This window comes from Capra hircus, chromosome 8 (assembly GCF_001704415.2).
Source record: "Capra hircus breed San Clemente chromosome 8, ASM170441v1, whole genome shotgun sequence".
In the NCBI taxonomy this organism is placed as follows: Eukaryota; Metazoa; Chordata; class Mammalia; order Artiodactyla; family Bovidae; genus Capra; species Capra hircus.
Window position 1 is genome coordinate 41,497,971 of NC_030815.1, and position 17,917 is coordinate 41,515,887.

General features: G+C 40.5%; 1 protein-coding gene and 1 long non-coding RNA gene across 3 annotated transcripts in view; one reads left to right on the forward strand and one right to left on the reverse strand.

Moving 5' to 3' along the window:
* Window positions 1,005–4,446, reverse strand: LOC102183064. The gene is made up of 3 exons (XR_310214.3): window positions 4,270–4,446; window positions 3,020–3,104; window positions 1,005–2,294 (listed from the first exon to the last, which is right to left on the reverse strand). It is a non-coding gene; the product is annotated as an uncharacterized LOC102183064 (long non-coding RNA).
* The window catches only part of PUM3 (pumilio RNA binding family member 3), a 40,521-nt gene continuing 27,241 nt past the window's right edge, over window positions 4,638–17,917 (forward strand). Inside the window, exons 1-5 of one of the 2 annotated variants that reach the window (XM_005683705.2) lie at window positions 4,638–4,731; window positions 8,963–9,054; window positions 9,804–10,022; window positions 13,113–13,248; window positions 13,825–13,900. In XM_005683705.2, coding sequence (XP_005683762.2) covers window positions 8,973–9,054; window positions 9,804–10,022; window positions 13,113–13,248; window positions 13,825–13,900 — 513 coding nt within the window. In that variant the 5' untranslated portion in view covers window positions 4,638–4,731; window positions 8,963–8,972. Of the gene's footprint in view, window positions 4,807–8,962; window positions 9,055–9,803; window positions 10,023–13,112; window positions 13,249–13,824; window positions 13,901–17,917 lie in introns of both variants that reach the window. The other variant, XM_013965954.2, reaches the window with a different exon arrangement.

Genomic DNA, 17,917 nt, shown 5'->3' on the forward strand with positions numbered 1-17,917 from the left:
ATCACTGTAGAGCCCAGGTGATCCACTGAGGCGCCTCTCAGTACTTCTTAGCCCCCATGGTCACTGCAAAAGGATCTCTGTAGTTTCTTCACCTTACAAGGGTATGATTACCAGAGTCTCAGAACCTTTGATCAAAAGTTCTTTTTAACACACCTTTCTCCTGTCCATCAGTCCCTTCAGATCAGGATTTGATCAGTATTATGGCCTGAGGCTTCTGACTTAATCCTGTTCTCTCCCTCCTTGTCTTTCATAGGCTTCCCACCCCCAATATATGTCTTGGCCTTCTAATTCTATCTCTGGAAAATTTGAAGTGACATTACGGGTTTAGGTTATTGGTTAATCTTTTCTACATCTTAAAATGAGGAGGAAAACTGAGTAGGTATATAGAGTAGACATCATTGTTAAGTCCTGACTTAACATTTTTATAGTTTTTAAAAGTAAAAATGGGAGAAATAGTTAGAAAATGATTCATTTATTAATGAGCTTGCTCAGAAATCATGGAAATCACAAGTCAAAACCAGTCACTAGTTTGCAAAGGAAATACCTTTCATAAAGCCTAAAAACAAAAGTTCAGCAAAAAGTTAAATCAAAAACATGTTCATTGTTCCCATCCTTGCTAAAACCTGGTGCTGGTACCTGTTGCTTGAGGAGTTTTGTTCTATGATAGTGCAGTGTTAAGTATGATTCATAGGCTTTAAGTGATACTAACTAATCTTTGATACGATCTTTCATTAAAAGTGGTATTTTATACTACAGTCAGATACACTTTTATCTTATTGATCTGATTTTTCTGTGGCTCTTAAGAGTGTCACCAAACAAAGTATAATTAGGACAAGGTCAATTTTATGTTTGGTGGTGCTGGTGGTTTGGTCACCAAGTCATGTCCAACTCTTGCGATCCCATGGAATGTAGCCCGCCAGGCTCTTCCGTCCATGGGATTTCTCAGGCAAGAATACTGGAGTGGGTTGCCATTCCTTTCTGCAGGGGATCTTCCCGACCCAGGGGTTGAATGTGGGTCTCCTGAATTGCAGGTGGTCTCCTGCACTGCAGGCAGATTCTTTACCAACTGAGCCACCATCTTATTGATCTGATTTTTCTGTGGCTCTTAAGAATGTCATCAAAGAAAGTAAAACTAGGACAAGGTCAATTTTATGTCTACTACACAGTAACTGGAAATTCGGAATGCACAATTAATGTTTATATTTGTGCACTTTTTAGCAAATGTGTGGTATTGAAAGACATAATCTGCTCTACTCAGAAGCAGTTCTTTTTTACAAAAGGAAAATGTGTTGGCAACTGCTCCGTTTCCATGGATTTATGATCCTAATAGGTCCTGAAAATAAAACCCAATCGTTGCCAAAGTCCCACTTATGTTTTACGTCAATAACATGCCCTTTATCCCTGCTTATGCATTGGGAAACACAAAAAGAACATCGTTAGTTAGAAATCCATTAGTTAAAACTTTAAAGAACTGATTTGGAGGGAGGGGGGATATGTGGGAGCTGACACCTAACACTTTATTCTTATGAAAAAGAGGAAAATTGCACAAAATAGTGACAAATTAAAAAAAAACAACGAACTTTTTCCGGAATACATTTGAAAGCATATAGTTCAAATTTAAACCATTTTCAGTATGTAATGATGTTAACTCACTGCAGGAGACCTCAAGCAATAAGAGAGATAGTTATATCTAAGAAATTCTACTTAGAGAAACAAGTGCACTTTACATTTAATTCTCTAATTCTGGTGACCACAAAAAGAGGAACCAGAAGGTTACAGGGTTTAATCCTCATTTAACTGGAAAATCAAATCAAGTCACCAACTTGAACTCCATTCCCTAAATAAGCAACTCAATTTTAGCCCCACCTTAGTGTGATCTGGGGGAACTTTCCAAATTCTCAGTGGCCAGGTCCCACTTCAGACTAATTAAATCAGAATTACTGTTGTTGGGTTGTTTTTCTTTTTAATCCACAGGTGATTCTGATGTGTGGCCAAGATTGAGATCCCCTACCTTGGATACTGCAATAATTTTAAGTTTTAGCTTACTAGTTAGAGTTATTTTAAGTTTTAAATCAGATTAAATAACAAATCTCTGCTGCTCGATGAAAGCATATTTGCCAAGTTACCTGTCATTTTACTACAGTACTGGAAAAAGAATGGAATCCAAATGCTTGGTTAACAGTATGCCTGATGGTCTTCCAGTCCTGGGGGCAGCCGTGTGACTGAGTTCTAGGTGTGTAAATAGACGGGAAACACTGCCAGGTCTTCTCCCTCTGGGATGAAAGGATAGAGCCCTATTGGGAGGAAAAAAGTGGGTTTCATCTTTTCTCCATTCTCCTAGCCCTGAACTCTGATACAGATCTGGAAACTGAGAGTTATGTGTTGCAGTCAGGAAACAATAGAGAAAACAAGTCAGTCAGAAAAAGACAAATACAGTGTGATTTCATTCACATGTGGAATCTCAAAAACCTGAACTCATAAAAACAGAATAGACTGATGGTTGTCAGAGGTTGGGAGGGAAGGGAGGGCATGGAGCATAGGGGAAATGGACAGGTATTAGATGTTTGAAGAATTAACTTGGTTAACTGTAAAATTATAGAAAACTTTTGTTGTTGTTGTCCTGTGAAACCACAAGATACTTCCAACTGACTCCAAACAAATCAAACACTCAAGTCAATCCTACTGTGAAACTCTTGACAGCGCACAGATTGGATAAATAACATCATTAATAATAGTCTAGGACTTAGGTATGTGACTTTTTTGTTCTTCTTGATGAGAAGGCAGATGAACAGAGTGTGATGTATTGGGTTAGCTAGAAAGTTTCTTTGGGGTTTTTCAGTAAGATCAGATAGAAAACCTCAAACAAACTTTTTGGCCAACCCAATACGTTTGACAGCTACATGGATGTGTCTGAGAGGATGTGGGGTGATGCAAACTGTGGTGTTGAAAATATAAATATATCTCTTTCAGGTAGGGTGTGTACCTGAAGATTTTATCATTGTTATTGGCTAGTACATACCATTCTATTTGCCTAATAGGTGCTGCAATGGACCTTCTGCCGTTCTTGTTCTGTATTCTCTCCTCTTGAGCTTTCACTAGAGGATCTGTGAATTAGAGATAGTAGTCCATAGTCAGTCATGTTGACTTTGGAGTCAGACTGACTGGATCAAAACTACTGAATGTTTCCCCCTTCTACATAACTTAAGGGAAAATACCTACTCAACTGTTTTTATGAGACTTAAAAGAGCTTATCCAAACATAATATTTAAGGCACACAGAGCTGTGTGCTTAGCAACTGTCTATGTGCTGGACAGTGCTATAGGTGTTTGGGAAGTAATGATGGTCCCTGTCCTCAAGAAGCAAAGTCCGGTGAAATACTAGTCTCAAGCCTGATGCCTTAAGAGGTGGGAAACATGTGATTTGGAAAACAGTAAAATCTGATGCTTGACACCCCTGGGATCAAGTCCTATTCCTCAACTTTCCCAGTGGCCCTTCAAATGATATATCAGTATACCATCCTGCAGAACCTATGAAAGAGACTGCTTTTGGGAACAGGATTTTTGCAGATATGATTAAGTAAGGACCTCTGAATGAGAGCATCCTTGATTATCCTGATGGGCCCTAAATCCAAAGCCACGTGTCTTTATAATATATGGAAGACAGGAAGACATGGAAGAGAAAGGCATGTGAGGACAGAGGCAGAGACTGCAGTCATGCAGTCCAAGCCAAGGAATGCCTGGAACCGCTAGAAGCTGGAAGGAACAAAAGCAGTGGTACCCTAGAACCTTCAGAGGGTGCACAACCTCGCTACTAGCATGATTTCCAAAACTGTGAAAAGAATAGACTATTTTGTTTGACCAGAGCAAGTTTGTGGTGTGTTTCCTCATCTGTAAGATGGGGATAACACCCTAACTAGTCTGATTTCCTAAAGCCTTAAGTGGGGTAAATACCGTCTGGAGGAACTCGCAGCGGTTTAAAATAGCAAGCATTTCTTGAACGGTTGTTCAAATCATTTATTGTGCCAGGCGCTTTCCATGTATGACTTAGCCATCTATAATTTATTGATCAGGAAACCAAGGCTCAGAGAAATTGAGTGATTTGCCCAAAGCCATCCAGCTAAGAAACGGAAAGAAACCAGATCGCAATCCTAGCCAACTACCGAGATGTCCCTTTAATGCTCCCTGCTACCCTGATGGTGGGGAAGAGTGAAGGCAAAAGGAGAAGGGGACGACAGAGGATGAGATGCTTAGATAGCATCACCGACTCAACTGAACAAACTCCAGGAGATCGCGGAGGACAGAGGAGCCTGGCGTGCTGCAGTTCATGGTATCACAGTCAGACACGGCTTAGCGACTGAAGAACAAGGAGAAGCCCGGCCAACCAAACTTCCACTTCCACAATCGGTCAGCGTCCACCAGAAGTCGCCAGCTCTGCGGCCGGGGAGGGAAAGGGTTAATTACGTCACTTTGAGTAGCCACCATCACGTCACTGACCCACGGATACTTTCTAGGGCCAAAACTCCCGTGGCGCCGCACTCGCGCCTCTAGATGACGTATGACTAGACGCGGACCAGTAGAAATGCCGAATTTCCGTTTTTCCGGCTGCTGCCTGCCCCTTAACTCTAGCTCGGCTGAGGAAGAAGAGAAAAGGCTAGGGGGCGGAGCAAGGCGGGGAAGCGGAAGCAGCAGCGGCGGAGCCGGGACCCGCGCCTGCCAGGGCCGCACGTGTGCGGTGAGTGAGGGGGACTCCGGCTGCTTCTGGAGGGCCTTGCTCCCTGCCCGGTGCTGGAGTCGGAGGGTTTCTGAGGTAGAGGTTTCGCCCTTGTCACCCGCCGGGCTGCTTTCTGTGGCCGTCCTTGTTGTGGGATTTTGGGGATTGACGGGAGCCTGGGGACAAGGGCGGGTGTACAGCTCCTCTCCCTACCGCGCTGCCTAGAGAGTGCTGGGTTAGCTTTTATTACCTTCAGCCTCTAAAGTCCGGGTCCGGGCTAGTTCGCTTTCAGCCTTTCTGTTGTATGTTTGCCACTCACTCACTCTGCGCCCGGTCAGGGCCAGGTGCCCAGTTTGCAATCTGAATGTACAGTTGAAAGTTGTTAGCGCTAGGAAGAAACGAACTAGGTGCCGAGATAGAGGATAGGGGAGTCCAAAGAACTGATCTTAAGCCGAGACGCAGAGCGTGGCGAGGGGCATCCCTGAAATCTGGAGGCCCAGGGAAAACTACATTCAGCCAGAGGCAGTGACTTGAGTACTGCAATGTGGGAGACCTGGGTTCAATCCCTGGGATGGAAAGATCGCCTGGAGGAGGGCATGGCAACCTGCTCCAGTATTCGTGGCTGGAGAATCCCCATGGACAGAGGAGCCTGGCGGGCTACAGTCTGTCAGGTCCCAAAGAGTCGGACACAGCTGAGCGGCTAAGCACAGCACACAGACTGAGTAAGCAGTGGGAAACTTCTGAGGGTGTTGGAGCAGGTAAATAACATGGAATAGATGTAATATTGGAAGATTAATCAGGCAGCAGGGAGTGGAATCATAGCAAATTGATTCTAACGGCAGAAAACAATCTGAACAAGAGATGAAGTGTCTGAATAGAGTAATGCAAGGGAAAAAGAGGAGATGATTCCAAGACACTGGAATGTGATGGTTGGGTGATATGGTACAGGGTCTACAAGCAAATGCATTTTGTTACATGAAAGAAGCAAGACCCCAAAGGCCTCTATTGTCTGATTCCATTTATATGACATTTTTGAAAAGTCACAAAGCTAGAGGGTAGAAAGAAAGATCAGGTGTTGCCAAGAGAGCCAGAAGAGGATGATTGCAAAGGGGCTCCACAGGGAACCTCTAGGAGTTGTGGGACAGTTCTGTAAGGTGCTGTGGTGGAGGATACATGACTGTGGGTTTGTCAAAATCAGCACTGTACACCAAAAAAAAATCTTGACCCTAGGCGAATGAAAAGAAAGTCAACTGACATGCCTGGAAATGGAATGCAGACCTAAACAAAATGAATCTAACTAGTACAGATGTATATCCAGTGGCTAAGACTCCAAGCTTCCAATGCAGGGGGTGCTGAGTTCAGAGTACTGAGATCCCACATGCTATGCATCGCCTGCTTCCGCCCCCCGCCACCCCTTCCCACCCCTCCAGTGACCTCACTGAAGGAGTGAAGGGAAAAGATTTAACCTAACTAACTTTGAAAAGCAGTGTTTTGAATGGATACTGTTGGGGAAATGACAAACTGTAAATAAACATATTGTAGTTGATAAATTTGGTTTTACCAAATATAACCCTGTGGCACATGTTTAGTGTTCAAGACAGTGGTGTGAGCTTAATGATACAGAGATGCAGGTTTCTTTGTACACAAAAGACTAATGTACATACGTATATTACCTAGCCTTGTCTAGTCAAAAGACCAAGAAGCAGTGACACCACAGTGTCAAGCATACCTAGCCCTCAGATCTCAGTAAGAGGAATCAGGGTTCCTTGAAGAATGGCTGACTTTAGGACCTGTGCAGGGGTAAGGAAAGGTAAACTTGAAAGAAGTGCCAGAAATTAAAGACATGCTAAGAAGAAAAAAGGATGGGCCATGGTAAAAGGACACAGAAACTTAGAGATGTCAGAACTGGAATAATTTAGCAACAAAATAAAGATACTATGAGTCCATAACCCAACTAATAAAATGCCTGTGAGACTATACTGATGTAAATAAATGATTAAATAAATGGAGAGAAGGAATAAAGTTTACATACAGAAGAATTCAAAATAATAAAGGTAAAAGTAAGTAGGAAAATAGTCACCATTAAAACACCACAATAATTGCTGCAGGCAGGATCCAGTGGAGAGTGTTTAAAAAAATCAGTGGAAGATACAGGATATTTGCATGCTCTCAAAATGTATCATCCAAAATATTTATTAATTGCTGTGGAGATTTTACTGTATTATTGATTCAAATTCTTTAATACTCCCCACTCTTGGAAGTGGAGCTTAATTCCCCTCCTCTTCAGCTTGGGCTGAATTTAGTGACCTGCTTTTAATAAACAGTATAGAAATGGAAGCAGTAACATTACAGTGGAGACACCTGGCAAACAAACCCTACCCTTAACCGAGTGATCAAGGTTACTAACACTAGTCGCATCGACATCATGCTTCCTCTAATGTGATGGGCTGAGAAGGGTGCTTCTTTATGGTATTCTTCCCTCAAATCCATAATATCAGTAGATTCATGGGAAGATGTCAGACCCGCCCCCAATGTGGGATATTCATTCTGCACAGTGCCAGTCTTGGTCATGAGAAACAAGTGAAAACTGATCAACTATCACAGATTAGTGGAAATTAAAAGAAGACTCAACTCAATGCAAGGTATGGGCTTCCCAGGTGACTCAGTGGTAAACAATCTATCTGCCAAGCAGGAAAGTAAAGTTCAATCCCTGGGTCAGGAAGATCCCCTGGAGAAGGAAATGCAACCCACTCCAGTATTCACGCCTGGAAAAATCCCATGGACAGAGGAAGCGGACCCCAGTCCATGGGGTCAAAAAAGAGACGAGTTAGCGATCGAACAACAACAACGAATTCTGGAATATTAATAGAAAAAGGACATTAGTGGAAGAACTATCAAAATCCAAATTTAGCATTATGTTAAGGTTGTTTCTTAGTTTTGGTTAATGCATCATGGTAAGTTGTTCACATTAGGGGAAACGGGTATACTGTAACTTTCTTTGTATCTTTCCCAACTCTTCTCTAAAACTAAACATATCAAAATAGAAAGTTCCTGCATAGAGGAGCTAAGGGATACAGAAGTGGTTATGAAGGCTTCGGCCAAGTGGCTGGAACTGTGCAGTTACAAATGACTGAAGGAAACTAAGTCAGAGGCCATTCATTTTCCAGAGTGTTCTTTGGGACCCTGCTGGTCCCTTGTGATGTTCCAGGAAAAAGTGGATCAACGTGATTGGAAAATCATGCTTACTTTAGCTTGTGCTTGGTGATTAATGGCTTAAATTAGCAAATTAAAAGAATCTAAGAATCTGATTTTCCTTAAAGAAGCTTCATTAATTATTTTCATTTAAGTGTTTCCCAAATGCCTTTCACTCCAGAACCTTTTTTCGTGTACCTGTTAATATTTTGAGAAATGTGTTGTTCTTTAATGGACAGTTCTTGTCTAGAAATATCTGGAATTGTCAGGGATTCCTAACATCTACCCTAGAGGGTCAGCTTTAGATATTTTGAAATGAGTTGAACATGCAACTTTGGAAGGTACAGAAATAGACAAATAACGCATAGTAACTTTTGTTCTTGAAATATTCTGCTTTCAGGAGCATTGGGCAGCTGAAGGGTTATCTGTTATTTGCCCTGTGCACAGTGGGGGTCTCAATCCAGAAATAACCTGCTAGCCAGTTTCCTTTAAAATGAAATATTCCGGATGTCAACAGTCTCATCTTGGAGGTCTTTGAAAATCATCTGTTGCCTCTTAAAGAATAACAAACATTTGAAGTTGTTTTTTGTTTTAGCTATATTGGGTTACATAGGGAACTTTTAGATAATATTTTGTATTATTTCATTAAATTTGAATGTGATTAAGTGTAGTGTATTGTTTGTTCCTGGTTGGGGAAATGGTAATATTGTCAGTTTCTTGTCACAAAAATCCTCCCACTGTTATAAGAAATGCAAACACTGACAGTTGTAGCATGCTTAGTGTAAATAATGATTTATTTGTAACCTTTACTGTCACTATAATGTTGCCTCCAAAACATCACTCACTAGTCAAGGTGTGTGTTCTTAGTTTCTGTATGGGTGTCTAGTTTTACTTTTTCAGTCTTAGAAATAGTGATTGTGTAGTTCCTGGACTCCTCATGGACACAGATAATTTGTCTAGCATCTGTGGTCAAGGAGTAAATGGGGCAGTGACGACTAAGGACCTTTATTGGATGAGAGCAATTTAGTGATCATTTCTGGATTTTGTTTTTGTTTTCCAGAGTTGCTATAATGGAAGTCAAAGGGAAAAAAAAAATAACAGGTAAAGGTACAAAGACGTCACAAGAAAAAAGCAAATTTCATAAAAACAATGGTAAGATACTCAAAACATGCTTCCCTTGTGGTGGTTTTGTCTCTTGGAGGGAGGGTTTGGTGGGATGAGAGGGGATGTAGCAGATTCCAAGCTATTCATGGGTTTGAGTTAGGATTACAATAGTGGACCAAGTGTCACTGGGTATGAGTGATGAATATGTTTACTGGCAAGCCAGATCTTTAGGGTTACTAATTGTGATGTCTTTACTATTCCATCAGGTGTCAGTATTGCAAACTAGAAAAGTCAGGGACTAATTTCCTAAGCAGTCTTTATTATGTTTTTTTTTCTTTCAGCTAGAAATTTTGAGATATAAACACTTTGAATTTGTCTATATGATGTACCTTCTAAGTTCCAAATGTTCATTTTATTCTTAGACTCCTATTATGTCGTTAACCCCCAAAATACACACACACGAAGACATAAATAATATCTCATCTTATGATTTGTGCTTAAAACAGAAATACATCTAACTGACAGTAGTGGGTTATCTCTAGAATTATGAGTAGTTTATACTATGTATTTCTATACTTTGTAGGTTTTCTATAATGAACTTATTTTATAATTTTATAATCAGAGGAAGTTTTTAAATTTTGTTGTAATTTTTTAAGTCCTTCTTTGCTCCATTTTGGGAGAAGGACAAAGTATGTTTCACTAAAAAATGTGTAATTTTCTGTAACAAATACAGCCCAGTGGATAAAAGATCCAGGCCCAGGATCATTGAACTAATAACTGTTTATTATTGTCACTAGATTCAGGTTCTTCAAAGACATTCCCCAAAAAAGTTGTTAAGGAAGGTGGCCCTAAAATCACATCTAAGAACTTTGAGAAAACGGCCACAAAACCTGGGAAAAAAGGTGTGAAGCAGTTCAAGAATAAGCAGCAAGGGGATAGAATACCAAAGAACAAATTCCAGCAGGCAAATAAATTCAACCAGAAGAGGAAATTCCAGCCAGACAGTAAAAGTGATGGTAAGCACTGATTTCTTCAGCATGGTTTTTGCAGAAGCCTCGGCCTGCCTGATGTGAAGGCCTGACTCATTTGAAAAGACCCTGATGCTGGGAAAGATTGAGAGCAGGAGGAGAAGGGGACGACAGAGAATGAGATGGTTGGATGGCATCACCGACTCAATGGACATGAGTTTGGGTAGGCTCTGGGAGCTGGTGACAGACAGGGAGGCCTGGCATGCTGCAGTTCATGTGGTCGCAGAGTTGGACACAACTGAGCGACTGACCTGAACTGACCTGAACGAACCATTGTGCGCAGGGACTCATGAAGTCTGTTAGAGACCTCCTGTTCTTGTTCCGTGACAGGCAGTATCTCTGGTGGAGATGGGAAGGTAGTAGATGGGATTAAATAAACAACAGAAAGCATCTTCTCCATTTTCCAGAGTTGCTACTGGTGTCTTCATTTTTATTTTCCAGAGTTGCTATTAGTGTCTTATTTATTTTTACAAAATTTTCCTCTAGTGCTTAGAATTCCTAGGCCCTTTCTAAATTCCCCTGGCTGTGGAGTTAGGCTAAGTAGTAATGGGCTTTATACATTGGAATCTCAATGAAGCATTCCTTTCTGTAGGCTAACATTAATGAACTCATTCATTTAGCAAATACTTGAGTTTTCTGCACATTGTCATCAAGAGACAGTGAAAAGAAATTAATAACCAGTGAGGGTACAAGCCCCAGGTAATCAGTGTGGAAGCCAGCCTTAAGCAACCAGTGTCCTGGTGAACGAGAAACATGTAGATACTGCTCTCACAGAGCTTAGGCCATTCTAAGAGTATCAGCTTATCATATGGCTCAGACCTGGTAAACCGTTCCAGAGAAGGTATATAATACACGTAATAGATTTGACTTGAACTGGTGCAGGCTAGGTTGCTAACTGATCAGAAGTGTTGGCCAGGCTCTTCTTTGTCTGTTGAAAAAAACTACTACTCTCTTCATCATGATGATGTTCAAGGGGTGGTCTCTAACTCAGAGCATTGCTGTCTGTTGTACAACCTGCCCTTGCTGTGCGTCTTGCTGACCTGCAGGTGCCTTCTGTGCAGCGTCAGGAGACTTTCTCTGCTGTCTTTCATTCCCTTTCAGACACTGCCCTTTTGCTGCCAACTGAGACCACTGCCGAAGGGCCTTCTTAGTCCAGTCCTTAAGCCCTGGTCCTTGCTCTCTGCTCTGCCTAGGGTTGCTCACTGGAGGGACAGCAGCCTTAAGACAGAGATGTAGGGAGAGAGGAAAGGAGGGAAATTTTCATTATTTCTCATGAGGCCTGAAGGATTTTTTCATTGTCTAGCCCTTTTCTCTTTTCCGCTTTTCTTCCAGTTTCTATTGCTTATCTACTCTTACCTTGCTTCTCTCATAGATCCTAATTCTTCCTTTCCACACTGGTATTCTTTTTTTTTTTTTAATTTTCTAATTTTTTGGCTGTGCTGGGTCTTTATTGTGATGTGCGAGCTTCTCTTGTTGCAGCCCATGTTCTAGAGAGCATGAGCTATCCAGTTACAGCTCACAGGCTTAGTTGCCCAACAGCACGTGGGATTCCCTGACCAGGGATCGAACCCATGTTCCTTTCATCAGAAGGAGGATTCTTAACCACTGGACCACCAGGGACGTCCCTACACTGACATTCTTGATACCTGCATTTTAAGTACACACGCATTAAAGAGTGGCTCTCGTTCCTTTTATAGGAGATAAGTTCCCCGCATCTCAAAGTGGAACTCTGATTTTCTCATTTTAATACCAGCAACTGAGGGGGACTGGATACTAGTCATTCCCAAAATTGGTTATATCTACTGCAGCCCAACATGGCATATGTCAAGGGTGCCCAGATATTTTTACAATTAAATGAACTGTGGATCAGTTACTATCCTCTGCTGTATAGTACATGATGTCCTAATATTAATAGTAAATATACCTCTGTTGCCTGTAATCCTCTGTTACTAGATTGGGAATAAGTAAGTGAGCAGTAAGGGGAGTAAAATGCATTGTAGTATATGATATGCCATTAAAAATTACATTCTTGAGGAATATTTAGTTTCATGGAAGAATACTTATAGTATAATAATGTTTAAGTAAAGATATCAAGGAAATTAATATAAAATATGTGTGGAGGGAGAAGACAAGAAGGAAATGAAATTTTAGTCTCTAGGTTTTAAGATTATAGGAGAATTTTGTTTTTTGAATATATTTTCTACTCAGAGAAGGGGCAATATCTAGAAATAACTAATTCTCCTAAGGGTTCTTTGCAGGGTACTCATGTAAATAATACCCATCTTATTAAGTTGTTCTTTGTTTGGTCTCACCGGGATTTTTTTAAAAATTCAATTAATAAGTTGCTTAGATTGTGAAGATAAAAAAATAAGCAGTAGAAAGATACTTTTATAGCATGACCCTAATTGTAGAGAACTTAGAAAATTTCACTGTGCATTGTCATGAGTAACAGACAGCAGAGAATAAAGTTTCAGAGCCATATCTGGGTTTACATCCTGTCTCTGCCACTTAGGAGTTACGTGACCTTGGATAGGGAGCTTATCTGCCCAGTATCTTTCTTTCCCTGACATGAGAGGGAATAATAACAATACCCACCTCACAGAGCTGTTGTAAAAATTACTTAATATGTAACAGCATTCAGAATAGTGAATTTGTGACTATTGTTTTTCCTATGTTAACTTGGACTAATTTCTGTTTTCATTGAGAACTGACTATACCTAACGTCCAGTGATGTTTATGTTCTAAAGTAAAATTTTATTTTCACAATGCAAAAAGATGCTTAAAAATTTTTAATTGCTTTTATAATCCTTTTAGTTTGCCTTTTTTTTTTTCTTAATAGGTGTCCTATTAAGAATCAATTTGTTGAGTGAATGAACGGTTGGTGTCAACCAAATTTAAAATGTGTAAACTGCTCGGAAAATGAAATAAAGTTTAAGTTGATAGGGAATGATTTTCCCCCTTCTAGTTCCCACAATGAGTATTGATCTTGATTACTAATTGCCATAGGTACAAATTTGCTCTGTGTTTATGGCACTGAGAATGTTAAGTGTAATTGAAAATAATTTCTGTAATGACTAGAGTCAGCAGCCAAGAAACCCAAATGGGATGAATTCAAAAAAAAGAAGAAAGAACTAAAGCAGAGCAGGCAACTCAGTGATAAAACCAACTATGACATCGTCATTCGGGCAAAGCAGATCTGGGAGATCTTAAGAAGGTAATGACGTCTTTATTAAGCCCTTGGAGATGATGGAGGAGTAACAGTGTACTTTGCAAATAGTGAGATGTCCTAAAATAAATGACATAGCACTTCGATTATTTAGGGCGTTTTCATAACACTCCAGGAAAGGCATCACTGTCTGGATGTGTGCCCTTTACAGAAATGTGTGGAATCATTAGGATGGCATCAAGATCTGCTTAGGAAACTGTATGAGAGTTAAAATGGATTTGATGTCCTTCCCGAGAAATTTCTGAGAAAATGGAGGATAGTTCTTTTTGTCTAGGTTTTGAAATACTTGAGTATGTGGACTTGTTTTATTATTTGCTTTGCTTTGAAGTTCTGGCTGTTAAGATTTAGATTGATGCATGAAATTATACCTTGTGAAATGAGTTTCTGCCTTTGAGAAAATTACTTTCTCTAGCTGCTCTGGAATAGTAATTTCAACGTCAAAGATTTGCTTTCTTCGAAGGGAAGATCATACTGAACTGCATGAACGTACACTGGTATGATTTTTAGTTTTGTGTGTTTAAAATAAAGTCTTTACTTAGGCTATGTTCCCTGCCTCTTTTATAGAAAAGATTGTGACAAAGAGAAACGAGTGAAGTTAATGAGTGATTTGCAGAAGTTGATTCAAGGGAAGATTAAAACTGTAAGTAGGGCGTACTCATAGTTGCAATTTTAAGAACTAAATTGACTCACTCTCAGTAAAGGGTAGTTGATTATTTATTACAGATGAAATTGTTTCTGTTTTTAATGTATTTGGCTTTAGTTTTCAAATACCTTTTATAATCTCTCTGAAAAATTTAATAGAGACCTTACTGCTGGGAAATTGCAAAAAGACTATCAAATATTTGGCTGTTCATTTTAAAATAAATCAGTGTTCTCTTGGCTTGGCTGTTAAAGAATCTGCCTGCAATGTGGGGGACCTGGGTTTGATTTCCTGGATTGGGAATATCCCCTGGAGAAGGGAAAGGCTACCCACTCCAATATTCTGGCCTGGAGAATTCCCTGGACTATATAGTCCATGGCATCTCCAAGAGTCAGACACAACTGAGTGACTTTCACTCACTCAGTGTTCTCTTAAAGTTATCTCAGGGAATTTATTAGTTCAACAGTGTTTGTTAGAATCTTTTACTATGAACTCTGTAGTTCTAAATGCTGGCTATTTTGAGTGTGCAAAGCAAATATATTACTTTCTTCCTTGCTTTTATAAGCATTGTGCAAAGGATCTTTAAAATAAAGTAGATTTGGGAGTTTTAAAGTGATTTTCATTATTGCTATTTAATCCTGTTTTAGAGTAAACTTCTATTGATTCTTGTGTATTTGGATAAATACTTAGTGATATTTGGGCTTCCCTGATGGCTCGCAGACGGTAAAGAATCCAACCTGCCAATGCAGGAGATGTGGTTTCAATCCCAGGAGAAGGGAACAGCTACCCACTCCAGTATTCTTGCCTGGAGAATTCCATGAACTGAGGAACCGGATGGGCAACAGTCCATGGGGTTGCTGAGTTGGAGACGACTAAATGGCTAACACTTTTACACTTTTAGTGATACTCACTTGTAAGCCAACAGACTCAGTATCTTTGGAGACCCTGAGGGCCTGCCTTTGTCGTACCATGTACATAGGTCTAAACAAACGCTGTATTGAAATTTGAAGGACTGTCTTCCAATAGCAAGTTTCCAGCTGCTGCTTTCTTAAAGCCAGCAAGATCTTTTTAGGATAGAACTACTCATCTCTAACAGTAACCTCCTATGCTAAATTTATAAATAATGCACGCTTAAGATCCTTCTCATTTACCCTTAGGTTATTGTTACTACTGATGCCCATGGATTTGGGAGTTAATCTATGCCTTTAGACAAGACAGCCCATTTATTCTAAGACTCTTGAGAGTCCCTTGGACTGCAGGGAGATCCAACCAGTCCATTCTGAAGGAGATCAACCCTGGGATTTCTTTGGAGGGAATGACGCTAAAGCTGAAACTCCAGTACTTTGGCCACCTCATGCGAAGAGTTGACTCATTGGAAAAGACTCTGATGCTGGGAGGGATTGGGGGCAGTAGGAGAAAGGGACGACCGAGGATGAGATGGCTGGATGGCATCACGGACTCGATGGACATGAGTCTGAGTGAACTCCGGGAGTTGGTGATGAACAGGGAGGCCTGGCGTGCTGTGATTCATGGGGTCGCAAAGAGTCGGACACGACTGAGCGACTGAACTGAACTGTGGGCCAGCAGTTATGGTAACCAGTGCATACTTTGTATCCTGTAGCTTAGTCTTCATCCCTATTAGACAAGGGATTAGAACTGGTAAACAGCGTACCTGAAGAACTATGGATGGAGGTCCGTAATATTGTACAGGAGGCAGTGAACAAAACCATCCCAAAGAAAAAGAAAAGCAAGACAGCAAAGTGGTCATCTGAGGAGGCCTTATGAATAGCTAAAGAAAGAAGAGAAGCGAGAAGCAAGGGAGAAAGGGAATAGCATATCCAACTAAACACAGATTTCCAGAAAACAGCACAGAGAGACAAGAACGCCTTCTTCAATGAACTGTACTTGAAACTAGAAGAAAGCAACAGAAGGGGAAAGACTAGAGATCTCTTCAGGAAAACTGGAAATATCAAAGGAATATTTTACCCAAAGATGGGCACAATAAACAACAGAAGCGGTGGAGACCTAGTAGACATTGAAGAGATCAAGAAGTGTTGGAAAGAATACACGGAAGAACGGTACAAAAAGATCTAAGTGAACCAGATTGCTGTGATGATGTGGTCAGTCACCCAGAGCCAGACATTCTGGAGAGCAAAGTCAAGTGGGCCTTAGGAAGCGCTGCTGTTAGTAAAGCTGGTGAATATGATGGAATGCCAGTAAAACTATTCAAAACCCTAAAGGATGATGCCATCAAAGTGTTACATTCAATATGTCAGCAAATCTGGAAGACCCAGCAGTGGCCACAGGACTGGAAAAGGTCAATCCTCATCCCAGTTCCCAAGAGGAGTAATACTCCAGAATGTCCTAACATCAGACAGTTGCACTCATCTCCCATGCTAGTAAGGTCATGCTTAAAATTTTGCATGCTAGGCTTCAGCATTATGTGGACCAAGAATTTCCAGATGTCCAAGCAGGGTTTAGGAAAGGAAGAAGAATCAGAGACAAAATTGCCAACATTTTCTGGATCATAGAGATCGGGAATTCCAGAAAAACATCTACCTCTGTTTCATTGACTACGCTGAAGCCTTTGACTGTGTGGGTCATAACAAACTGGAAAGCTCTTAAAGAGATGGAAATACCAGATCATCCTACCTGTCTCCTGAGAAATGTGTATGCGGTATGGAACAAGAAGCAAGTATGGAACAACTAATTGGTTCAAGGTTATGAAAGGAGTATGACAGGGCTGTCTGCTGTCACATCATGAGATGTGATATACGCTGAGCACATCATGAGAAATGGCAGGCTGGATGAGTTACAGGCTGGAATCAAGATAGGCAGGAGAAACATCAACAACCTCAGATATGTGGATGATACCACTCTAATGGCAGAAAGCCAGGAGAAGCTAAAGAGCCTCTTGATGAAGGTGAAGGAGGAGAGTGAAAGAACCGGCTTAAAACTAAATATTAAAAAAACCAAGATCATGGCATCTGGCCCCATTACTGCATGGCAAATGGTGGGGTGGGCAGGGAGTGGAGAACAACAGCATCTGGGCTCAAAGATATTCATTCCAGAGTCGTAAGGATAGCAAGTTTCTTAATTTCACATAAACTTACTTTAACCTATAAATATCTAATAACACCAACTCACTTTAAAATCTACATCGGAAAAATAATTTAAACCACATACATTGGTTGCATAGTAGGTAATCAATATATGCACAAAACAGCCTAATTTAAAAAAATAATATATTTATTTATTTGTTTATGGCTGCACTGGGTCTTCATTGCTGTACCTGAGCTTTCTCTAGTTGGGACACACAGGGGCTACTGTAGTGGTGGTGCAAAGGCTTCTCGTTGCAGTGACTGCTCTCGTTGCAGAGCACAGGCTCTAGGCACATGGGCTTCAGTAGTAGCCCCTCTCAGCTCTAGAACACAGGCTCAGTAATTGTCACACACAGGCCTAATTGTCCCACAGTGTGTGGGATCTTCCCAGACCTGGGATTGAACCCATGTCGCCTGCATTGGCAGGTGGATTCTTAGCCACTGGACCACCAGGGAAATCTTAGATTGATTTTTAAAAATTATTTTTTAAATTTTTTCAAAAATATCTATACAGATCTCCCTTAAGCAAATTCTTCTGCAGTCTGCAATCTGACTTTGATGAAGATACACTTTTACCTTCTGATTTGTTAGAATTTAAAAATTTAAAGACAGACTTAGCAACAGGTAATAAGCACTATTAAAATAGACTAGTATATAAAAAGTAATAGTGCATGACTGATTATCTGTGGTTATTGCTTTAGAAAATTGATCGGAAAGTCCATCAATGAGGATCTAATCCATCCAGTAGTTGTGAGGAGGTTAAGGTTAGAGAATCAGATTTGAAATACTTTTCTAGGAATATAACTGGATGTGTATTCAGGAATTATAATGAAAATGTGAGAAATGGAGTGATTAGCTCATAATGTAATTGCCAGTGTGTATCTGGATATAATTATTTATGTAGGAAGACTTTGGT